At 42.7% G+C, this 23,639-nt stretch overlaps 1 protein-coding gene across 7 annotated transcripts in view; it reads right to left on the bottom strand.

Moving 5' to 3' along the window:
- TTYH3 (tweety family member 3) overlaps window positions 1-23,639 on the bottom strand; it is a 204,577-nt gene that overhangs the window by 51,123 nt on the left and 129,815 nt on the right. For all 7 annotated transcript variants that reach the window (XM_089682543.1, XM_089682523.1, XM_089682565.1 and 4 more), the window contains exons 7-8: window positions 23,302-23,377; window positions 1,546-1,601 (exon numbers count right to left, since the gene is read on the bottom strand). In XM_089682543.1, coding sequence (XP_089538669.1) covers window positions 1,546-1,601; window positions 23,302-23,377 — 132 coding nt within the window. The remainder of the gene's footprint in view (window positions 1-1,545; window positions 1,602-23,301; window positions 23,378-23,639) is intronic.

Below are 23,639 nucleotides of genomic sequence, written 5' to 3' on the forward strand. Positions count from 1 at the left end.
TTTTCTTAGGGTCTATGTGTTTATTAAATTGTTTATTAGGGTCTTTAGTCACTAAACAAAGTGCAGGAACCATAGAATTCCTACTGTATCCAATGTGCACAAAACTAGAATTTTCATCCTTTTTTTTTTTTTTTTAAATTGAAAACATCTTTCACCTTTCAGTAATTCTAGCCTTGCGACACTTGCACATAACAACTGACATTCTGATGTACACACCCCATAATGTTGCTCCTGTAGAGCAGCCTTTACGTAAATTACTGGCGACTTTAACTCTACAGTCATTTTGTTTGTCTGCTTAAAAGAGAAGTAGGCCCCCCCCCCCCATTTATACTTACCTAAGTGGATGCAGCATCGCTCCGATGCTGCATCTGTCCCCCGTCGGTTCTAAGTGTGAGAACTCAGCGATCACATGACCGCTGACTGATGAGTTTTCACAGCCGCTCTGAGAGACTGTTTGGTCCCCCCCCCCCCCATCAGCACTCATTGGAGCCCTGGGCTGTGGAAGGAAAGGGGGGGGGGGTAGGGGCTTCTGGCTCAGGCTCTCAGCGGTTTACTGCCAGACTCTGGGGTGGATCCCTACTTTAAAGCGGAGCTCCAGGCTCCCCCCAAAAAATTAAAAAAGTCAGCAGCTGCAAATACTGTAGCTGCTGACTTTTAATTTAAAGACACTTACCTGTCCCAGGGATCCAGCGATGTCCTCTTCTTCAATCAGCTTCTAGTGCAGATGCCGGCATCTTACGTAAAGGGAAACCGGCAATGAAGCATTGCGGCTTCACAGCTGGTTAGCTATGCGCATGGGCGAAGCACGCTGCACTTTGCGAATGGTCCCACAGTTTTCTGGGACCTGTGAAGTGTCCCAGAAAGCTACAGGGGAAGGAGAAGGAGCTGAACTTCCGGCTCAGATTGCTGCGGCACATCTGACTGGAATTTGGAGCTGGTACCCGTTGAAATTCGGAAGCCTGGACTGGCACCTAGCTCAGCATGCCACTGAGAGATTGAGTCAGCCGCTCCCTCCCCCTTTACAGCCCGATTCTGAGCTCTTGAGTGGCACAGCAGACAGCCAAAGACTGACCATCACCAGCTCTGTGCTCACTGAAGATTCAGAACTGAGCAATCAGTAGTATCTGATTACTCAGTTCTGAGTGTGGAACCGGCTGAGGACAGATGCAACATTGAACTTCCCTCCTAGATTGTAAGCTCCAAGGAGCAGAGCCCTCGAACCCCTCGTGTTTCGCACTGTATTGTTATTGCACAGTCTCATGTATTGTCCCCCATTATAATGTACAGCGCTGAGCGAACTGTTGGTGCTATATAAATACTGTATAATAATAATAATAACTGATGCTGCATACACCTAGGCGAGTTTAAATTTGTTTTTTTGAAATCCAAAACTTTTAATATGTAGTGCTCTGTTTTGTGGAAAGATGCTTACTTTTCAAGCTGCATTCAGTATTCCATTGCCCTCCCCTGCAGAAAGTTTGCATTTTCAAACATAAATGACAATAACAGTCCAAAAAAAAAACCCCACTAAATTGTCGAACGTACCTGCTGAAAGGGGTTTGCAGATCCGGGATTACAGGAGAGATAGTAGCTTAAAATATCTGCAAAGAAATAAAAACTGGTAAGAACTGGCGTCTAAAACAACAAGAACTGAATTTACTACAAAATATTTTTGGGGAAAGCCCCCATAAGGAAAGAAGGTACTACTAAGTGACCCAAGTAGTTTAACTGAAATTATAGCTTTATTGAAACCACATAGTAATGAACAATAAAAAAATGCATATAGAAAAGTTAAACTATGTCTCCACCCGTCACCATTAAAAACATGACAACGTTGTCACTTTTTATTTTTAAATTGGGAACCCCCGGGTCAGATGTTAGAAGTACACAATGTCAAAATGATATATCACAAGACTCTAAACCTCCACTTAGAGGGGCGTTTAATCCATTCATTACCAACATCAAGCCATGTAGGGAGGCAGAGTCAGGATATAGCATGGGGGGGGTCATATCAATAGTATAAGAGCTGAATTTAGCATACCTGACTTTGAGAGCACTGTAACGTAAAACATAAGGAGAGAGTTTGAGCACTAAGGGGCATTAATAAAGATGGAAAAGCTTTCACGTGAAATGTATATTACGTGTTTACATTTACATAAGTTACAGCTGAAAGTGCAATTAGGCACAACAGGACCTGTAAATGGATGTTTGAATACATAAAAGTAGAACGTTCAATGACATAAAGAACATACAAAAAAAATACACAAATACACAACGATCCTTTTTCCTAAATGTTACTTGCTAAATGTGCTATGAAATTATGATGATGACTAAAGATTTTTTTATTGAAAGTTGTGGAAACGTCACAGGTCAGGTCATTCACATCCCCCTCTATTGGCATCCAGTCTTTGTCCCGATTCGGGTCCATTTTTTTAGGGGTCCTCCACACCATTTACCATGTTTTCCCCTTGGTCCATCAGCAGGGATTAATGGGGGTTTAGGTGGGCTGCAGGGTGGGACCGGCATGCAGTCATGCTGTCTGGACCGTTGAAGCGTGTTCCTCCACCCTACGGGGGTCTCCATCTTCAGTCCTGATGAGTGTGGTCAGCTGACCTCCTGGTCCCTGGGGGAGCGCACATTGCGCCCCCTCTTCCAGGTAGCAGGTGTAAGCACACGTTCCAGTGGACCGCACATGCCGGCGTGTGTTCCAGCGGATCACACACAGTTGAGAGAGATATTTGGCAGCCGCTCTTCTGGGTCCAGAGACAGGCGTGCACTGTAGCGTGTCATCCACACATGTGTATCAGAGGTTATATGGCATCAATACATCTACATCCATCAATACAGGAGATGAGTTAACATACACTAATGAGATTTGCTTTGATCTCCCCATATACATGTACTACATCACCGTTCTGATATCCAAATACCACGCAAAACGTACTCTCCGCTCCTCACAAGACCTCCTACTCTCTAGTTCCCTGGTCTCCTCCTCCCATGCCCATCTCCAGGACTTCTCCAGGGCTTCCCCCATCCTCTGGAACTCACTACCCCAATTTCCTCCTGTACCACTCTCCCCTCCCTCCTAGATTGTAAGCTCCAAGGAGCAGGGCCCTCGAACCCCTCGTGTATTGTTACTGTACTGTCTCGTGTACCGTCTCCTATTATAATATACAGCGCTGAGCAAACTGTTGGCACTATATTAATACTGTATAATAATAATAAGTGTGTGTAACATTCCTCATTGCCTGCTAACCCAACATCCACATAATAAGTATATTAATAATTTTTGTGAGTCTCTCTCTCTGAGCACCTGTTGCAGGCATAGATGGATTGGGTGACATGGATTCATACCACACAATTGAACCCAATATATACAATATGATGTACTTTTTTTAGGCATGTATGGTTTTTTTTTTTACAGATCATTAAGTATTTACAACAATCTTACTAATGTTCACAGATCGGTTGTTTTTTAGTTTATTCTAGGTTATCTGGAAGGGCGGCACATGTGAGATTTGTCTCCGCACATAGGTGAGCCAGTGACGGCCCACATGCAGTATCTGAACTGGATACCAGAATAGATAAGAGAGGGTACAGGCATTGCGTTTGCTGGCTCTGAAGAAAGGGATAATGTCACCAGCACATGGGTGTGCTGCTGACATTCTCCCTCGCTGATTCTGTTCAGTTCCAGCCGACAGTTGCTGCAGCACCCACTTATACACACAGCCATTTTGGACGCAGGAACGTGTGCGTTGGGATTGTACACTTGCATTCTGGCTCTGAAGCAGAGACAAGTCCTGGAAATGCGTTAGCCTGTTGTAAGTCCAGGGCTCCTATTGCGGAGAGTCACTTAGTGTGGACTGGACAGTGCTGTTCTTTTATGACGTGCCTCTGACATCATTGTCATTTGTGAGTATATTACTGATCACCTTTTATCAGTAAATGTTGTTTATGGTAAGCTGGTGTGTCTTCGGTTTGTCTTCTTTGCATTCACAGCCAGTTGCATTACAGTTTGTGAGTCCCAACTTAATCAATTATGTCACTCACTCTAAAAGAGTGAGGAGAAACTAAGGGATTTATTTTTAAACTAGCACTGCTTAAAGTGCATTTTTTTTTTGTTTTGTTACATTTATCTAAGGATTGTGATAAAATATAATTGTTGCAAGAAAATATTCACAAGAAGAAAGCCTTCTTTGTCTTGGAAAAAAAAAAATATATATATGTATATTGTATTATGTTATCTTCAGTAATGACAAAATTATCACTGAATAAACAGGCCCATAGCAGAAATGTAAAAATTGCTCTAGTCTATAAAGGGTGAACAGGTGTGAGAGTGGTTAAGGAGAAGGGCCACCATGTCCTTTAGCCCTCATGCACACTTGATGTTTTGACAAAGAGTGAGAAGGAGGAGAAACTAAGGGATTTATTGTTAAACTAACACTGCTCAAATTGCATTTTTTTTTTTTTTTTTTTTTTTTTTTTTAGTTTTGTTACATTTATCTAAGGATTGTGATAAAAATATAAAAATTGTTGCAAGAAAATATTCACAAAAAGAAAGCCTTGTTTGTCTTAAAAAAAACAAACAAGATAACATAATACAATATACATATATTGTTTTTTGTTTTTTTTTCTTTTAAGTAATGACAAAATCATCGCTAAATAAACCGGCCCATAGCAGAAATGTAAAAGTTGCTCTAGTCTATAAAACAGGTGTGAGTGGTTAAGGAGCAGGGCCACCATGTCCTTCAGTCCTCATGCACACTTGATGTTTTGAGAATGCCGGTAACAATAGCTGTGTAAAGTCACGTTAAAAACGTGAGTTTTTCAGCTTTTTTTTTAGCGTTTTTGCCGCAATTAGCGGCGTTTTCCCACATTGCATTTTTTGGCATTTTTTTTTTTAACCAAAAAAAAAAAAAAGTCCAAAAACGCCAGTTTGCCGCATTTTCAGCATTAGAGCGTTATTACAGCTAAAAAAAAACTCCTCTAGAAACCCACTAGTTTTGTTTCGTTTTTCTCCAGCCAAAAAAACGTGGATTACAGCCTATGTGTGCATGGACACATAGGATAACATGCTGGGGGTTTATTGACTGTAAAAAAAAATGTCAAACGGCAAAAACAGCTGCTGTAAAAACGTCAAGTGTGCATGAGGGCTAACTACAGATCACTCATTCAGCTGACAGCTGAAGTCTAAACAAAACAGTTGCCTGCAGGTATTGGTAATTGGTATCTCGGGGAGTACAAAAATCAAATCAAAAAAAAAAAAAAAAAGGATCAGTGCTCCTATCGGCTGTGAAAAAAAATGGTGCTAACCCTTCCTACTGCTATCTGTATGCCTTTTGCTGACATACCTCCCCTACTTACTATACGGGTCACCAGAATACGAAGGAGAAAAGTCCCCACAGTAGAGAGTAAAGTAAAACCAAACAGAGGTTTTGACCTTTCCCTACTTTATTAAAATGTTTCTACTTTAAATGCCCATTTAAAATTAAAAAAAAAAAAAAAAAAAAAAAAGTTATGCACCCTCCAACTCGGGTGAATGTCTGGAAAATAACACAACATCAATAATTAAAGTCTGATTTGCAAAGCAGACAAGAAAAGTGCCAATTGTCAGAAAACGCTGAATAAATTGTGAGCGGTGAAGTAGTGCAAGATCCCGGGATAGACCAGATTTGATGCTTTCTGTTGTGAATTACAGCTGAGACGAGAGCCGGTAAACATCACCTGCCCCCGTCTAATTAAAGTCTAGCTTCACTCTGGCATGTTAATAAGCTAAACTTGTCAGACGGATCAGGATTTCATTTTACACCTCACACCGGCTATGAAGGGAAGAAATCTTCCGAAAGCCAGAAATGGAAATTTTTCTCAGAACTGACCTAAATACCAAAAAATAACTGTCTTTTCTCATAACCACCGGAGGTGTCAGAAAAGTAATTGCAAAAATCCGAATTTAGCAAGAAAGACTAAATATTTTCATGCGGTGCGGTAGGGGGGTTTACAATCCTTTTAGCTAGAGGCTCTGATACTTGATGCTGTTATGTACACTCAGTAGCTGGGAGACCATCACTGGGAGACAAGGGCATTTGTTCCTGGACACGAAACGCTATAAGCATCTGATGCACCGTCCAGCCATAGCAGTTTTCAGTCTCAAGGATCCATTCACACTAGTGTGACTTCAAAGTAGCTCATCGCATCAATGTAGTGCACTTTATGGCATATAATGGTAGATCACATAGTAGATCTTTTTAATGTCACATCACCACTAATATGAGAAATATTGGGGAATTCAGGTAAATAAGGACCATTTATTTCTTCTTTCTGGCTTTACCTTTTTATTTATTTATTTCAGGTACAAGGTCAAGTTACGCAGCGCTTTACATATATATTGTACATTCACATCAGTCCCTAACCCTCAATGGGGCGCACAATCTAAGGCCCCTAACTTACATTCCTACATACACATATTAGGGTCAATTTAGACAGGATCCAATTCACCTATCAGCATGTCTTTGGAGTGTGGAAGGAAACTGGAGTACCTGGGAGAACATGCAACCTCCAGGCAGGTGGTACCGTGGTTGGGATTGGAACCGACGACCCTAGTACTGCCAGGCAGAAGTGCTAACCATTTAGCCACTGTGCTGCCCACTAACAAACCTTCTTGGGAGGTTTTTATTAGTGGGGACTGCAGTATTCCTTTGGGCACTTATTATGTGGCACACAACTGATACAGTTAATCGTTCAGATCCTTATTTAACCTGATTTGTTGATATAATATCAAATATATAAAGCCCCTGACCTTTGTGATGTAGACCTGCACTTATTTATAGATGCTTAGGCCTTCATTATTGCAAATATGCATATCTATTTTTAGACATGGAGTCCATCTAATATCCTGAATTTTCCCTTGATAGGATTTGAAGGGTCTGCATAATAATTAGTGTAGAGAGCCCCAGGCTACTGTGGCACATACACACGGATCCGGGTACATAGGTTACATATGTTTATATGCCATTGGATCCTAGTAGACTAATCTCACACACCTATTGTGACAACGTTGGTATTTATCATCATCTCTTCTTTGTGTTGTCATCACGAGGACAGATAGTAGAGTAATGGCTTCAAATTGTATTCTTATAGACTCATTCTTGGTCTCTTGTAAGCACTTAAGTGGGTCCGCTGTCCTTTCCAGGTGATCCCTGTGTGGGAGGATTGCTCTCCTTGGGGTTTGGTTGTCCTCCCTCAAAGTTCCCTTTTCCAGCCAGCCTTGGCGCATCAGGGTGCCATTGGTGAGCATATCAAAAGACTGCCTCATGCCTTCTTTCGTGCAACTATGACATTCTAAAAGAAAGCTAGATGGTATGTAGGTTGTAGATTTACTTAAGTCTGACTGTATTTTTTCTGTTATGTTATTGCTAATTTTGCATCATATTCACTACATGTTGTAGAATGTTTTCCCAGCCCTCTTTTCCCTTCAGCATACCCCTGAAGAAAGACTTAATGTTCCGAAACGCGTCGGGTCATCTGCTGAAGCTCATTCACCTCTCGCTGCCTTTTGGGCTATAGCAAAAGGTGCAATATTACCTCTCAGGTCATAGTAAGTTATATAGACAGTTATTTTGCTATGTCATATGTATGTTTTTAACATGTGTGCCATGTGTTATATAAGGAGGTCTCCTCACATTTTGGAATAAAATGATTTATATATTTATATTATTACCTGTTTTGGGTTGCTTTTAAAGTCCCAGTTCATACTGTTGGAGAACACACCTTTGGGCATCAAAGTAGTGCAGGAACCTTTTTAAAGCTGTGCATATATTGGAACAGATGCCATTGAAATCAAAGAACTGCAACTTGTCATGCTACTTTATCTGTCCAAAGTCGCATGACGAGTCATACTATTGTGAACGGAGCCTTAGCCACCATTCACACAGGCATTTAGCCATGCTATGAATCTCAGCAGCAAGAACATTCTGATCCCTGCGGCTCGGACTATCAGCTGTGTGCTGATAGCTGCAATGCAATGACAGGCTGTCGGTGGTCACAGCGATTTGTCACAGTTGGTGATTACTTTTGGTGATTGTGGCTGAACACAAAGTATTGGGATTCACAGCATGACTAAATAAAGACTTACTATTCTGTGCAAACAGAGCCTTGCAGGGCTGGACGGTGCACGCCTGTGCCCTCCACCCAAACCTAAATGCCAGGATCTCATGGACCAGGGCTAAAAGCAATGCAAAAAAGAGTCCCAACTCCACAAGATGTCTACTATTATCACTAATGTTAGCCAGAGAACCTTCTGTGCGACTCTCAGATACCGGGTTCACTTTGCCAATAAGGTCTTGGCTTTCCAGATTTAAAGACTGAAACCCTTCCAATCTATCATTCTGTCCCATAAGAAACCCGTGGTGACTAATAATCAAATTCTGCTCGATTTTTAGTGGTGATGTCTGATTGAAAACAATAGACTCTGTGGTCTCTAATGATGTAAAAGTGATGACCATGGGCTCTTTGTCCAAGCTTTAGAGCACACAATTATTTCTATTCATGGGAAGTGTTTTCTTTTCTTTAAAACAATGTAATTTGGTAAGGCAAATAGCTCACAAGATTCAATCAGGCCAATTTTCTTTGTAGATTGGAACTATGAGAGATTACACATGGGCCAGTTCCTCCTAAATGACATTCTCCCATTGGTATGCTATGACCCATCTTTGATGATTGAAGCCACAAACTTTTGAGGAGCTTTTTGAAGTGTCCTAATTTGGGTTTAGCCCAGGACACCTGTCCCACTCATTCTGTGAATCCACTCTGGGGTGTGCCACTATGCCCATGTGTCAAAGGGTCACTCCCTAGCCTTTCTGGCACCCCACTCCTGAAGGAGCAACAAGCAAAATATGTTGAGAGGTTCCACCCATAACAGATACCCTAATGTACGCAAGATATATCTGTACTAGGAACATTCAACATTTTGATGTTTTAGGTAGTTACAAAGCACCTGTGGGCGGTTTACTTCTCAGCTATGGATGGGCCAGTTGTAGGTGCTGCTTTTCGATATGTATTAATCATGTATACTCTGAAGACTTGCATGCACATGAAACGCGTCGGAGGGAGCTACTGTTGGATGAATACTACACACGGACAACTGTTGGAGTTATTATTTACCACTAAGAGTCACATGTTTGTAGGACCTTTTAAGCACTTTTTAAAGTCATGTATTTTGTTGGTTATTTTTGTCATAAGCATATTATTTATGCTTTGGTTCTTGATTATAAGATTGTCATTCATTTTTGAACACTTAGGCATTGCACTTTCATTTCCACATTTTATTTTGGGGTTTGTATACTTACCTTACTTGCTAGTTGCCTTCCACTTGTTTGATTTTGGAAGCTAAGCAGGGTCGGGCCTGGTCAGTACTTGGATGGCAGATCGCCTTAACCCACTTGCTAGATGCATAACTATTCTGTCTCCCTAGCACTGACTATCCTGCCCTTACACGCCCATGAACCTTAACGGCATCCCAGTCTTAGTCCGTAGGGTTCAATATTGAGTTGGTCCACCCTTGCAGCTATAACAGCTTCAACTCTTCTGGGAAGGCTGTCCACAAGGTTTAAGAGTGTTTCTATGGGAATGTTTGACCAGTCTTGCAGAAGGTCAGGCATTGATGTTGGACTAGAAGGCCTGGCTTGCAGTCTCCGCTCTAATTCATCCCAAAGGTGTTCTGTTGGGTTGAGGTCAGGACTCTGTGCAGGTTCCTCCATCCCAAACTCGCTCATCCATGTCTTTATGGACCTTGCTTTGTGCACTGGTACACAGTCATGTTGGAACATGAAGGGGCCATCCCCAAACTCTTCCCACAAAGTTAGGAGCATGAAATTGTCCAAAATGTCTTAGTATGCTGATGCCTTTAAAGTTCTCTTCACTGGAACTAAGGGGCCAAGCCCAACCCCTGAAAAGCAACCCCACACCATAATCCCCCCTCCACCAAACTTTACACTTGGCACAATGCAATCAGGCAAGTACCGTTCTCTTGGCAACCGCTAAACCCAGACACGTCCATCTGATTGGAGTGACAAATCATGCTTCTCTGTCTGGCAGAGAACATGTCTCCACTGTTCTGGAGTCCAGTGGCAGCATGCTTTACACCACTGCATCCGACGCTTTGCATTGCACTACGTGATGTAAGGCGTGGATGCAGCTGCTCAGCCATGGAAACCCATTCAATCAAGTTCTCTACGCACTGTTGTGCTAATCTGAAGGCCACACAAAGTTTGGAGGTTTTTAGCTACTGACTCTGCAGACAGTTGGCGACTTCTGCGCACTGTGTGCTTCAGCATGCGCTGACCCCACTCTGTCATTTTACATGGCCTACCACTTCTTGGTTGAGTTGCTGTTAACAGTTGCTTCCACTCTGTTATAATACCACTAACAGACTGTGGAATATTTAGTATCAAGGAAATTTCACAGATGGACCTATTGCACAGGTGGCAACCTATCACGGTACCACACTTGAATTCACTGAGCTCCTGAGAGCGACCCATTCTTTCACAAAGGTTTGTAGAAGCAGTCTGCATGCCTAAGTGCTTGATTTTATACACCTGTGGCCATGGAGGTGATTGGAACACCTTAATCCAAAAATTTGGAGGGGTGTCCCAATATTGTGTATGTTCAGGCTGGTTTGCAGTGCGATTCACAGGCGTGCAGGTGTGATTCCAATGCAATGATTTGAAGGGGTGCCCCAATACCTTTGGCAATAGTGTGTGTTTTGAACTTTAAATTTATCTGAACTAAAAATATAATGCCATTTTAGATGATTTTGTGTAAATAGTTTGAGAGCTACACACTGGTAAAGTCCCGTATTTCTATACTATGTCCATAGAGATATATACGGTTTCATAAGAAATGTGTCTAACTTTCCGATTGCACAGCAAGTCAAACATTATACTATTTATTATAGCCTGGTAGTAGTGTTCCTTTAAGCCTTTAACATTATTTCCACAGCCATCCTGTTAAAGCTTCCCTTCCCAATGTCTGAATGAAAACACTTTTAAATATTTCATGTCTCTCTGGAGACCGGTGCTGCACGAACGCCTGTGTATGGATGGTAGAGCGAAGCACGCACGCAGCTCCTGAAAGCAGCCAATGGAAGCTGACAGATGTTCTCTATAATTCATTACGTTACTCTAAGGCTGCTCCCAACAGCTGTTCATCTTCTCAGAAAAATCTTTCCTGTACGACTCGTCTCCTGCTCAACTGAGCCATTAAACTGTAATTAGCTGGGCTGCCCGACCAGTGCTTACCATTTACCGGATCATGTGCCCAGTGTGGTCAAGTGCTTCTCTGGCAATAAAATAGATGAAACGTTCTACCTTAGGTCATCTTTATGTGAAAACGTTTATGCTAAGACTGCGTTTTGCCAATTCCATTAAAACGTTATTTGAAAATGGAACATCCAGTGCAATGCGTACATTTTGAAAGCATCTTTGAAAGCTTTATAACAGAGGGCGTACCTAAGGGAATACTGACCATTCTGAATGTTCAGCAGGACCTTCGAGGATTATAAGGTCAAGATGGCCAATCCAGTTTTTGTTTTTTTACTGAATGCAAAAGAAGTGGCAGCAGCGCTCACCATAGAAAAGTAAACAACCGCAAGGGTAGATGGGCTGTCTTGGGATTTGGGTCGAGATTTACTGTGCAGCAACTTCTGTTTATGGCATGAAGAACGCATCATTTTGGAAAAATACGTCCAGTAGAAGTGTACTTCTGTCTGTCCGTATCCAGATGGCGGAAGCAAGTTGTAACTGCATTGCAGTTATTTCTATTGAGACTTGGATGTTGAGAACTGGAAACGTGTGCACTCTAGGTAAATACACATTATAGGAATATCATATACATGCTACAAAGTTACATTTGCAAATGATATTCAAACAGTGAAATGATCCTTTCCGCTGAGAAAAGAGTAAATCCCAATCAATATAATTCATTATATTTATGTTAAAGCCAAAGTCTGGGCAAACTGCTCAATTACATCCATAAAATACAGATATGAGCTCTGTTTCACCTGCCGACATGTTTGTTTTTCTCTCCATCCAGTCCTGAGATTTACACAACCCTGCTAGAAATTAAAGAAAGCCTACAAATGTGATTTTCACTGTTGGGGGTCTGTTCTCCCCCATCTTCTCTGCCTCAGCTCACAATTGGACAGTGAAGACCACGTCTCAGCATGTTCCTTGCCAGCCTATGTGAATGTAGGACATGTGATTGGCTCATCGTATTTCGCTGTGCTCCTCTAGCCTCAGTGCAGCTGTACAGAGAAATAGAAGAGCCTGAAATTAAGGAATATGTAAACCCAACATTTCATATTCCTGATATTTTCTAATTTACACTGAATGGGTTGTTTTACAAAGTAAGGGTTTACAAATGCTTTAAGACAAAAAGCAGGCATTTTCACTAGCTACATTTATTTTTTTTTTTGCTTGTTCATTGCTTTTTATTGAACGTTTGGCAGGTGTTCACACAAATATTAGGGGTTACATAGGATAAAGTAGTACATTTAGGTCTGCAAAGCCTATAAAGACCATGGTATAGAAATTAACAAAATATCTTTTGGTCAACCTAAGAGAGTAAGAGTAGCATGTTGAACACAGGCAAGCCAAAGGATCCAACACAGGGATGGTGGAAATGGTAAATGTCTAAGGAAAGAGGAGTCTGATGAGCAGTCACAAAACTAAGAGAAAAAATGGATGGTATATGAGGATATAGAAGTGTGAGGCTATGGCTCCCTTACAGGTGGAGAAGCTGAAACAAATTTGGTCATGGTAAGGGAATATCTGACTTCATTCTTCTCATGGAGCATTACCCAAATAATTGCAGATCTGACCTCCAATACACCAAGAGTAGAACTCTTACAGGCCCTAGCTACTGTCTGCTTTGTGAAAATAAAGACCATCAGTCTGATTTGTGGGTTATTCAGGTCAGGAGGCATCAGATTAGGAAGCGAGCACTTCGCTTGAAGAGCTTAGTATCTCCTATTTGTAAGCATATCAAATGCCTGGGACCAGAACTGTGCTGCTACACAGCAGGAGCGCCGCTACACAGCAAGAGCGCCGCTACACAGCAAGAGCGCCGCTACACAGCAAGAGCGCCGCTACACAGCAAGAGCGCCGCTACACAGCAAGAGCGCCGCTACACAGCAAGAGCGCCGCTACACAGCAAGAGCGCCATAGAGGAAAAATAAGCCAGTCTGCCCACATTCACAAAAACCCTAAAAAAAGGAATAACCTGAACATAGGATGCTACTCTAGAGGGTGCAAAATACTATCTGGTTAGGACCTTATGGGTCGGTTCTACTGCTAATGTACTGCGGTATCAAGATTTTGTAGGGATACATGTTGGGACCCAGTCCAGTGCCCTCCACGGTTGCATCCATGTTGTGGTAATTATTATTTTTTTAATACAGAATTGCATACATTTTTTAGTTCAGCTTTAAGCTAATCACCAACATACAGACATATACTGGAAAAAACAGGCCAGTCAGTCTAACATCGATAATATGTAAACTGTTAGGCTTGGATCACATATGTTTGGGTGGTGCCACTGCAGATCCACACAAAAATCCATGCAGCTGCACCACCCGCACAGCAGAATGTGGACACGTGGGTGGGTGCCAATAATTCTAATGGCATGCCGCCCGCACTGGAAATCGCAACTTTTTCCCTGCGTGTCCCGGGGCACGGGAGTCCATTCAAATGAATGGGCTCCCGTGCCCACGCAAAACATGGCCCACATGGCCGCATATATGTGAACCAGGGCTTTGAGGGGATGATAAGGAACTACAGGCATGCCTCAGTTTACCAATTTAATGAGTTCTCTGGGACATTTCGCATTGCGAAAAAATTTGTAAACCGAAACGTGGTTCCCCATAGGAATGCATTGAAATCCAATTAATCCATTCCGGAGGTGAGAAAAAAGTAATTTATTTATTTCAGGTACTTATGTAGCGCTGTCAATTTACGCAGCTCTTTACATATATATTGTACATTGACATCAGTCCCTAACCCTCAAGGGGTGCACAATCTAAGGTCCCTAACTCACATTCAAACACACATACTAGGGCCAATTTGGACAGGAATCAGTTCACCTACCAGCATGTCTTTGGAGTGTGGGAGGAAACCGGAGTACCCGGAAGAAACCCACGCAAGCACTGGGAGAACATGCAAACTCCATGCAGGAGGTGCCATGGTCGGAAATCGAACCCATGACCCATTTACTGCAAGACAGACGTACTAAGCATTAAGTCACTGTGCTGCCAAATAATAAAGTCTTATCTGTTTAAAGCTCTTTATAAGGTGCACTTTAAAAGGCATAAATACTGTACAGGGGCATGATTAAAAAAAAATTTGCAAATGCATTAAAAACCAATTAATCCGCTCCAGAGGTCAGAAAAAAGTTTAATAATAAAAAAAAAAAGTCTTTTATCTGTTCAAAACTCTTTATAACGTGCACTTTAAAGGCACGGGGCTAGCACTATAAACCTCCCAGGCGCAATGCATCCTGGGGAAACTTCGTATTGCAAAAAAAATTTGTAAACTGAGGCATTATTTTCAATGGATTTAAGTTTTAAACCAAAAATTACGTTAACCGAGGCGTTCGTAAACCAAGGTATGCCTGTATATTCAAGAATTTGCTGGTGAAAACAGTATTAGTAGTAGTAATCAGCATGTATTTATGAAAGATCATTCTTGCCAGACCAATCTGTTAACATTCTACGAGGATATGAGCTGTCAATCTAGATAAAGGAAAGCCTGTGGATGTGGTATATCTGGATTTTGCAAAAGCATTCCATACAGCTCCCATAATGGTTTAATTTATGGGGCAGAACAGGTACTAAATGGTTAGCAATTCTGCCGGGCAGCACTAGGGTCGTTGGTTCGAATCCCAACCACAGCACCACCTGTCTGGAGTTTGCATATTCTCCCCAACCACGGCACCGCCTTCCTGGGGTTTTCATGTTCTCCCTGTGCCTGCGTGGGTTTCCTCCCACACTCAGAAGCCAATTAACCTACCAGCATGTCTTCGGTTTAAATTGGCCCAAGTATGTGTATGTATAAATGTGAGTTAGTTTTGAGATTGTACGCTCCTTGAGGTTTAGGGATTGATGTTAGCGCTGTGTAAATAAAAGGCGCTATATAACATCTGTAATATATAAAATACATTTATAAACAGAGGTCTGTTGGCATGAACCATAGGTTATGTATCTGGATAGAAAACTGGGTGTTCTTTACTGTCACAGCAGTAAGGATGTGGAACTCCCTTCCACAAGCGGTGGTGTCAGCAGGGAGTGTTGATTGTTTCATAAAACTATCAGATGAGCATCTAAGCGAACACAATATACAAGGATATGGGAACTATTATTATTGACGTTAACATGCCCACAACCACAAACATGTACAAAATGGCTGGACGTTTCCCTTAAGGCCTAACTCTGGGTACAATAACCCAACCAGAGTCAAGCCATTGAACATTCCTTTGCCTCAAAAGCAACCTCCCATCATGCAGGCTTCCTCTGACATCTGGCAAATCTGCTTGTTTACATGCTGGGATCAGTAAAGCACCCCTGTACTTCATGCCGCTCGGATGTTTCAGTACAACATTCTAGGAGAATGTTTCCCCTAGACCCCAGGGCAGTGGTCCAGACTCTGCCTGCTCTCCTCAAGGCCATTTACAAAACACTGAGCCCCAAGCATTATATTTTGAATGGCTAGAAAGGAAGGGGGGAGGAGGGCTTTGTTGTGAACCAGCGTAGGGTCTGACAATGGGTCCAAGGATTTCATCCCGATACCTAATGGCAGTCAGGGTGCCATTGTCTAGCCTGTAGGAGGTCTGTGCGTCCCTCCATGGATATGCCTCCCCAGACCATTACTGAATAACCACCAAAAAACGGTCATGCAGAATGATGTTACTGGAAGCATAACGTTCTCCACGGCTTCTCCAGACCCTTTCACGTCTGTCACATGTGCTCAGGGTGAACCTGCTCTCATCTGTGAAAAGCACAGGGCACCAGTGGCAGACCTGCCAATTCTGGTGTTCAATGGCAAATGCAAGTCGAGCTCTCTGGTGCCGGGCAGTGAGCAAAGGGCCCACTAGATGACGTTGGGCCCTAGGCTACCCTCATGAAGTCTGTTTCTGATTGTTTGGTCAGAGACATTCACACCAGTGACCTGCTGGAAGTCATTTTGTAGGACTCTGGCAGCGCTCATCCTGTTCCTCCTTGCACAAAAGAGCAGATACCGGTCCTGCTGATGGGTTAAGGACCTTCTATGGTCCTGTCCAGCTCTCCTAGAGTAACTGCCTGTCTCCTGGAATTTCCTCCATGCTCTTGAGACTGTGCTGGGAGACACAGCAAACCTTCTGGCAATGGCACGTATTGATGTGCTATCCTGGAGGAGTTGGACTGCCTGTGCAACCTCTGTAGGGTCCAGGTATCACCTCATGCTACCAGTAGTGACACTGACCCTAGCCAAATGCAAAACTAGTGAAAAACAGTCAGAAAAGATGAGTAGGGAAAAAAAAATGTCAGAGGCCTCCACCTGTAAAACCATTCCTGTTTTGGGGGTTGTCTCATTGTTGCCCATCTAGTGCACCTGTTATTAATTTCATTAACACCAAAGCAGCTGAAACCGATTACCAACCCCCTCTGCTACTTAACTGACCAGATCAATATCCCAGGAGTTTAATTGACTTGATGCTTTACTCTTGATTAAAAAGTGTTCTTTTAATTTTTTTGAGCAGTGTTTAAAGGGGGTGTCTCTGCAGCTTTTTATGTCCACAATTACCTGATGGTGTTGTGCAATATGAAAAGGAATGTTTTACAGCTTTATTATCTCCGGGGTTGGGATTTAAGTCCCTTTCAGTGGGTCATAAAAAAGTGGAGAATCCAAATTATTTAGAAAGCAGTTGGGCGCTCAACAGTTAAGCTGTCAAAGAGTGAAAAGCATGCACTATTTCTGGTTTACGCAAGTATAAAAATAATCACTGTAAAATATAACAGGAATAATGCACGGCATTAACAGCAGGTTGAAGAGTAAGTGTGATCCTCTTATCCCCATAATGGAAGCTTCTCTTTAACCCAGCTGAACCCAAGCATCAGGCGGTAATCTGTGTTAATGTCGGAAGGGCAACAGCTGTAGAAGGCCAAGCGGTCAGCCAGTAAAATGTGTGAAGGGGAGAGAAGAAGTGACAAAGCCAAGCGTATTTATCACTTATTTCTAGGTCAATGAAGGTGCCATCTCTTATACAAAACATTCACCATCACATTCAACAAGCTTCATCCACCTCCAGCTTCTTCAGCCTTCATCACACCATACATTTCAGAACAACCCTAAACCATCCTAGGCATCTCATTGTGTGGATGGAGGACATTCTGCTGTTATATCTACAAGGACTTGTCAGGTTTATAAATTAAAGCCATTTATGTACTGCAGAAAGTAAATGGGAAACATATGGATGTCTTCTTAAAAGGGTTAGTTCACCTTTATTGACATTTAAAAAAATCCCTCTCTTTTAGAACACCCATATAATAATATACAGTGTTTCATTTTATAAAAGAATGTTTAGTTTTCAAGCTTCTTATTCCATTGCCCTCCTCTCTCCATCCTGCAGGAAGTACTGAGTGTTGAATGTGAGGCCACAGCAACTCACAAAACGTGCATTTGGCTTCACTCCCCTCCCACTCATACACAGTCCATGCGCTCTCGTAGCTCAGTGTTTTGTGAGCGTGAAAGAGCAGACTGCACATGCGTGGGTAGGGATAGTCCAGTGCACATTTATAAATTGCCAGGGCCATGCATCCAACACTTGGTCTGTTCAACCACCTGCAAAAAAGAGTAAGCATTCTTTTACAAAGTGGAGGACTGTATGCTATTGTTCTGAGGACTAACCATTTAAGCACAGACCAAATAAAAAAAAAAATGTTGCTTTAAAAATCATACTGAGAGCAGATGGCCTCACAATCTAACATTTACATTAGATTTTGAGAAGTTTAGCTGTTAGAGAAGACCACATCATGAATTCATAGACTGAATGTGTGGTATGCATACTCTGCAGAGAAACCTAATATGTTAAATGAAACCCCTTCTTAGAGATACACCAAGGCTGTCATTACTCTGCAAATGCTAGCTGCCTGGCTGTCATCACAACACTCTGGCTTTAGTCTTTTCACTGACAAAGAAAGAAAACAACGTATGCCTATACTGTGAATGAATGTAGAAACCATACAATACAGACCACTGCTCCCTGCACACCTAAGCCATACTATGCTGACCACTACTACCAGCACACCTAAGCCATAACACACCAACCTTTGTTCACCAAGCCATAGTACTGACCACTACTCCCAACACACAGTCATACCATGCTGACCACTGCTTTCCGCACACCAAGCTACACCACACTAACCACTGCAGCATGCACACCAAGCCACAAAACACTGACCACTGCTCCCTGCACACCTAACAATACCACACTAATCACTGCTCCTACTTCACCTAAGCCATACCACATCAATCACTGCTTCCGGAAACACCAAGCCATACCATGCTGACCACTGCTCCTAGCACACCAAGCCACACCACATCAATCACTGCTTCCGGAAACACCAAGCCATACCATGCTGACCACTGCTCCTAGCACACCAAGCCACACCACATCAATCACTGCTTCCGGAAACACCAAGCCATACCATGCTGACCACTGCTCCTAAAACATCAAGCCATACCACAATGACCTTTGCTCCCCAGCAAACCAAGCCATACAACGCTGATGACTGCTCAAAGCACACCAAGCCATACCACAGTTACCTCTGCTCCCAGCACACCAAGCCAAACCAAACAGACCACTGCTCCCAGCACACCAAACCATACCATGCTGACCACTGCTACCAGCATACCAAACCATACCATGCTGACCACTGCACCCAACACACCAAACCTCACCATGCTGACCACTGCTCCCAGCACACCAAACCGTACCATGCTGACCACTGCTCCCAGCACACCAAACCATACCATGCCGACCACTGCTCTCAGCACACCAAACCATACCATGCCGTCCGCTGCTCCCAGCACACCAAACCATACCATGCTGACCACTGCTCCCAGCACACCAAACCATACCATGCTGACCACTGCTCCCAGCACATCAAACCATACCATGCTGACCACTGCTCCCAGCACACCAAACCATACCATGCTGACCACGGCTTCCAGTACACCATACCACACTGCTACCAACTACTGCTCCCCAACACAACTAAGACATACCACAGTGACTACAGTTCCCTGCAAACCTAGGCAGGTTGGATGTTCACTTATAAGAATAGTATAAATTAGGAAATACTAGATGGAGCAAAAGGAAATTAGGAAACATCTCGTCTTCCTTGCTTATTATGACTAGCTCCGTAATTAAAACAAAAAATAAAAAACACACATACCTCTATGTAACAAATTCAGAAAGAGGACCCATAAAATTAAACTATAACTAAAAGGCAAACATTTTTTTCAAGTTTTGGATACAGTGGAGAGGGATAAAAACACCTGTGAGGTTTTCATTGCTGACTGTGCCCCTGTTAAGGAGATCCACCTTCTTCCATTTGTCCTATTTACCATTGTCATTGAAAGTTAAAAAAAAATCCAAATTGTGGGTTGCCCCAGACAACAAAGGGGAAATCTTCCAATAGGGACACTGGTTCTGGTGACCTAGGTGGCCCCAAGGAATTCCCTTAGTTTGTGGGGATTTGCTCTCACTTCCTGTTTTGGCTATGGGACAAGAAGGTAAGGGAAATCTCCCCAAAAGGGATACAGATTACAAAAAGAAAAAAAACTGATAGGGGTTATAACCTTCCCATTCCCTATCCAGAAGGAAAAAAGAAATAGTTCTACTTTAAGGCAAATCTGTCATTAAAATGACAATCCCATTTCCCCCTCCCCGCACCTTGCAGTGTCTAAACTTTCTACACAGCAACATTACCTGCCCCGATCAACATTACTCAATACTATCTGTAGTGCTGTCTGCCTACCAACCTCCATGACAGAGTTCAGCCTTGGAAATGGATGCTGATGCATGAACACTGCTTTGATGAAGGGCACAGAAAGTCTGTATGAGAATGACAAATCTACTCGTCATAACTCCATGACACACAAGATCAATACAACATGATTCAAGGTCATTGGATTCTCTTTATGGGAATGTCAACATATAAAACATTTCTATTCCCTGGAAGCAGGGGGGGACAAAACCTAGGCATAGATGACTCAAATCTCGGCGGGCTCAACAGGGACCAGGCAACCGGCCTGTTGGGTTGTTTTCATGCAATCACTGCTGGCGGCTATAACTGGAAGGCTCCCCATCGGCAGAACACAATAGCATGGCGGGAGGTATTGCCCAGTCAACACTGACTGTGATGATGGGAGAGTCTATGCAATTTTCTTTCCTTGCTCCAGGGGTGAAAGGAGAGAAAATTGCTCATCTATGGGCTGATTTAGAACCTACCACTTGGGGAAAAAAAACAAAAACAACAACTTTAAAAGGCAAGGTTGGGATTAGCAGCATCACCAGCTATTTGGGGGTATGGTTGACCCATCCCTAATAACAAGTCACACCTTGGTACTTGGGTGAGAATGCCACTACATGCCTATGTTTTCCCTATTTGCCTTTATTCCCCATCTACTTTTCCTTCTTACAAACGTCCCTCTCTTTTTCTTTTCCTTCTTTCTCTCTCTCCTCCACACCAGCACACAGACCCCAGACTGACAAATCTGCCCTGGAAAATGAATCCTGCAGACTGCTAGAACACGTGGACTTTTGTTGACATGCATAACCTGTGTGGCATATCTTAACTCTATATAGTAGCCTAAGGTGATGTACGGACTGCTACATAGATGGGGGCCTGGACTACCATTGTACCTCTATCTTAGATTTTTTAAAAAAAAAAATTTTAATGACTAAAGTTTATGTTGTGCAAAGATATCATGAAACAAAAAAGCATGCTCCATATCTATACCTCCTATCATCTTATGATAAGCATTAATATTGTGTTGCCAGCTGCTGTACTCCATAGCTTGCCTCTTGTTACTATGCAATTACTGCCGGTCTAACACTCAAAGTACACCTGTCACATCAGCTTAAATTAAGCTTCCAGCTGTACAACAGGCCACGTCTTATTACCAGGCCTGCATCCTCTATGTGCCGATACAGCCCCTGCAACAATCTGGAGGAAAAGCGGACTTCTTCGAAGTCAGGGGTTGCATATTTCTAAGCACCCTTTCCCACTCCCCATGACTGCGCTTAGGCTATGAAAAATGTCCCTGGATCACTGAGCACTGTTCTGTAGGAGGACAAGGGTGCTGAAGGTAAGATGTGGCCCCAAAAGGGTGTTCTACAGCTTGAGGCTTATTTTGATGTAAAAGACAAATGAAAAGTGTGTTTTAACTCCAGTTTTACTAGAGGATTTAAATATTCTTAGAGTATATTCATTAATTTTTTAAGCCATACATACGATATGAATGTCTACATAAATATTATATATTTTTGCCATTTGAATACCGAAGGTGGCCTTTTTATTTAAAGCCCCACTCTGGGCAAAGTAATAATAATCTCCCACTACTCTCTTCAACTTCCTCTAACCCATTTTGCAGGGATTTGGGTTTTTCTTACTTGGTGAAGCAAGATATAATCACCTAAGTCTGCCATCCAGATCCTTTATCACAGTTTCTCAGTATGGGGGACTGCTAAGCAACTGCATCTGAGACTGCCAGCCCCCTACAGTCCTTTCCACTGACATCACTCCTTTTATGACCCTGCTGATTGACAGCCAATCAACTCACTGGAAGTAAAGAAAGAGAGACTTGGGACCAGAGTGTCACATGACAGCAGCTTTCGGTAAACAAAAAAATTTTTTTTTCTCTAACCAGCGATCAATTGAACAGGGGTAATAACCCAGAGAGGGGCCTAAAGTGGAAGGCAAGTCAAAATCTAACTGAGCTTAAAGCGGAGTGCCACCCAAAAGGGGAAGTTCCGCTTTAATGCTTTGTCCCCCACTCCCCAAAGGTGCCAATCCTTAATGGGGAGTGGGGGACAGCAGGGGGGGGGGTAATTTAACAGGTACCCACGCCCACTGCAATCGGAAATTGTCCTCCCTGTAGTCTTCTGGGAAGTTGTCCTCCCCCTCCCTCCCTGTGACAGGTCCCAGAAGACTACGGGGCCATTCACAAAGTGCAGCACTTCTCGTCCATGCGCAGTGGCCTCCCAGCTGTGAAGCCGCAAGCGGTCACAGTCGGGTGCCCACACTGAAGATGCTGGCGCCAGGAAGAGAAGACGGCCTATGAACCCAGTGGTGGTGAGGACACTGCTGGACCGAGGGACAGGTAAGCGGCTGTATTTTAAAAGTCAGCAGCTACAGTTTTTGCAGCTGCTGACTTTTATTATTTTTTTTTTTCAGCTGGAATTCCACTTTAAATCTACTCCCACTACCATTCTAAACCTATTCTATGCTTACCTACTCTGAAGTCACTGCGGTCTGGTCACATAATCTCTACACTGCCAGCTTTAACGTAGAGATCGCCAACAATGGCTGAAGAGACTGGGCGATGATGTCACCCATAGGCTTATTATTGGGCATGCGTTGTCGGCTGTCCCTTCTCTACACGGAGTCCAGCGCTGGGACCCGATCATGTGACCGGACCAGAACAACTTCAGAATAGGCAAGTATAGGCATTTTTCCTTTTACAGGGTAGATAGAACATGCTTAGAATGGGGGTGGGAGTAGATTTAAGCTTTGTTAGAGTATCATTGCCTTCCACTTTAATTACGATACGGTTCTCCTATTTTGAACAATATCTCACCTTTCACAGGATTAGGGTAATCAAACAGAAAATTGTTGATTAGCTGCATTGGATCACTGTGCTCTTTGTGCATATCAATTACTCCAACATTTAAAGGACAACTCTATCCAAAGAGGTCATTTCAGTTTTGTGCAGGCTGCACCAAGTTACGCCTGTCATCTTAGAGTGTTGAGTGGCGAGATTACCAGGCATCTCTGCCCTCTGACTATAAGGCCACAGCTAATCAAAGGAGAGAATTCTACGCAAACCACCCACATTTACCAAGCTTGCCCCTCAGAAATATAAAAAAAAAAAGAAAAGCATGGGCAGTTTGGAGGTATGATTACATGGATTACAGCCTGCCCTCTGTTGATTTGAACTCAATGAGAGGTTACAATCAGTGGCCACAGGAGGGGAAGAAAATCCTTACCTGCACTCAACACAGATTTTTCTTCCACTATTTTGGTGACAAAGGTGTCTGGATCCATGCAAAAATCGCTGCAGCCCTAGAAGGTGAAGAAAACAACAAATTAACGAAGCCCAGCAGTTGAAATAAATGTCATTGGTATGTAGCAATATGGACTGTGACAAAAGAAGAATAGCACTCTGGCAGAAATTAGGTGTGATCATTTCTTGTATTCTATAGGATGGAACTGAAACAAATGTGTGCAAAAGTTAAAAAAAAAAAAAAAAAAACACAAACAGAAAACAAAACAAACCCCCCCCCCCAAAAAAAAAAAAAAAAAACAAAAAAAAAAAAACTTAATT

This window comes from Staurois parvus, unplaced genomic scaffold, assembly GCF_062004578.1.
Source record: "Staurois parvus isolate SC_StPar_1 unplaced genomic scaffold, SC_StPar_1.0 ptg000018l, whole genome shotgun sequence".
Taxonomy (NCBI): Eukaryota; Metazoa; Chordata; class Amphibia; order Anura; family Ranidae; genus Staurois; species Staurois parvus.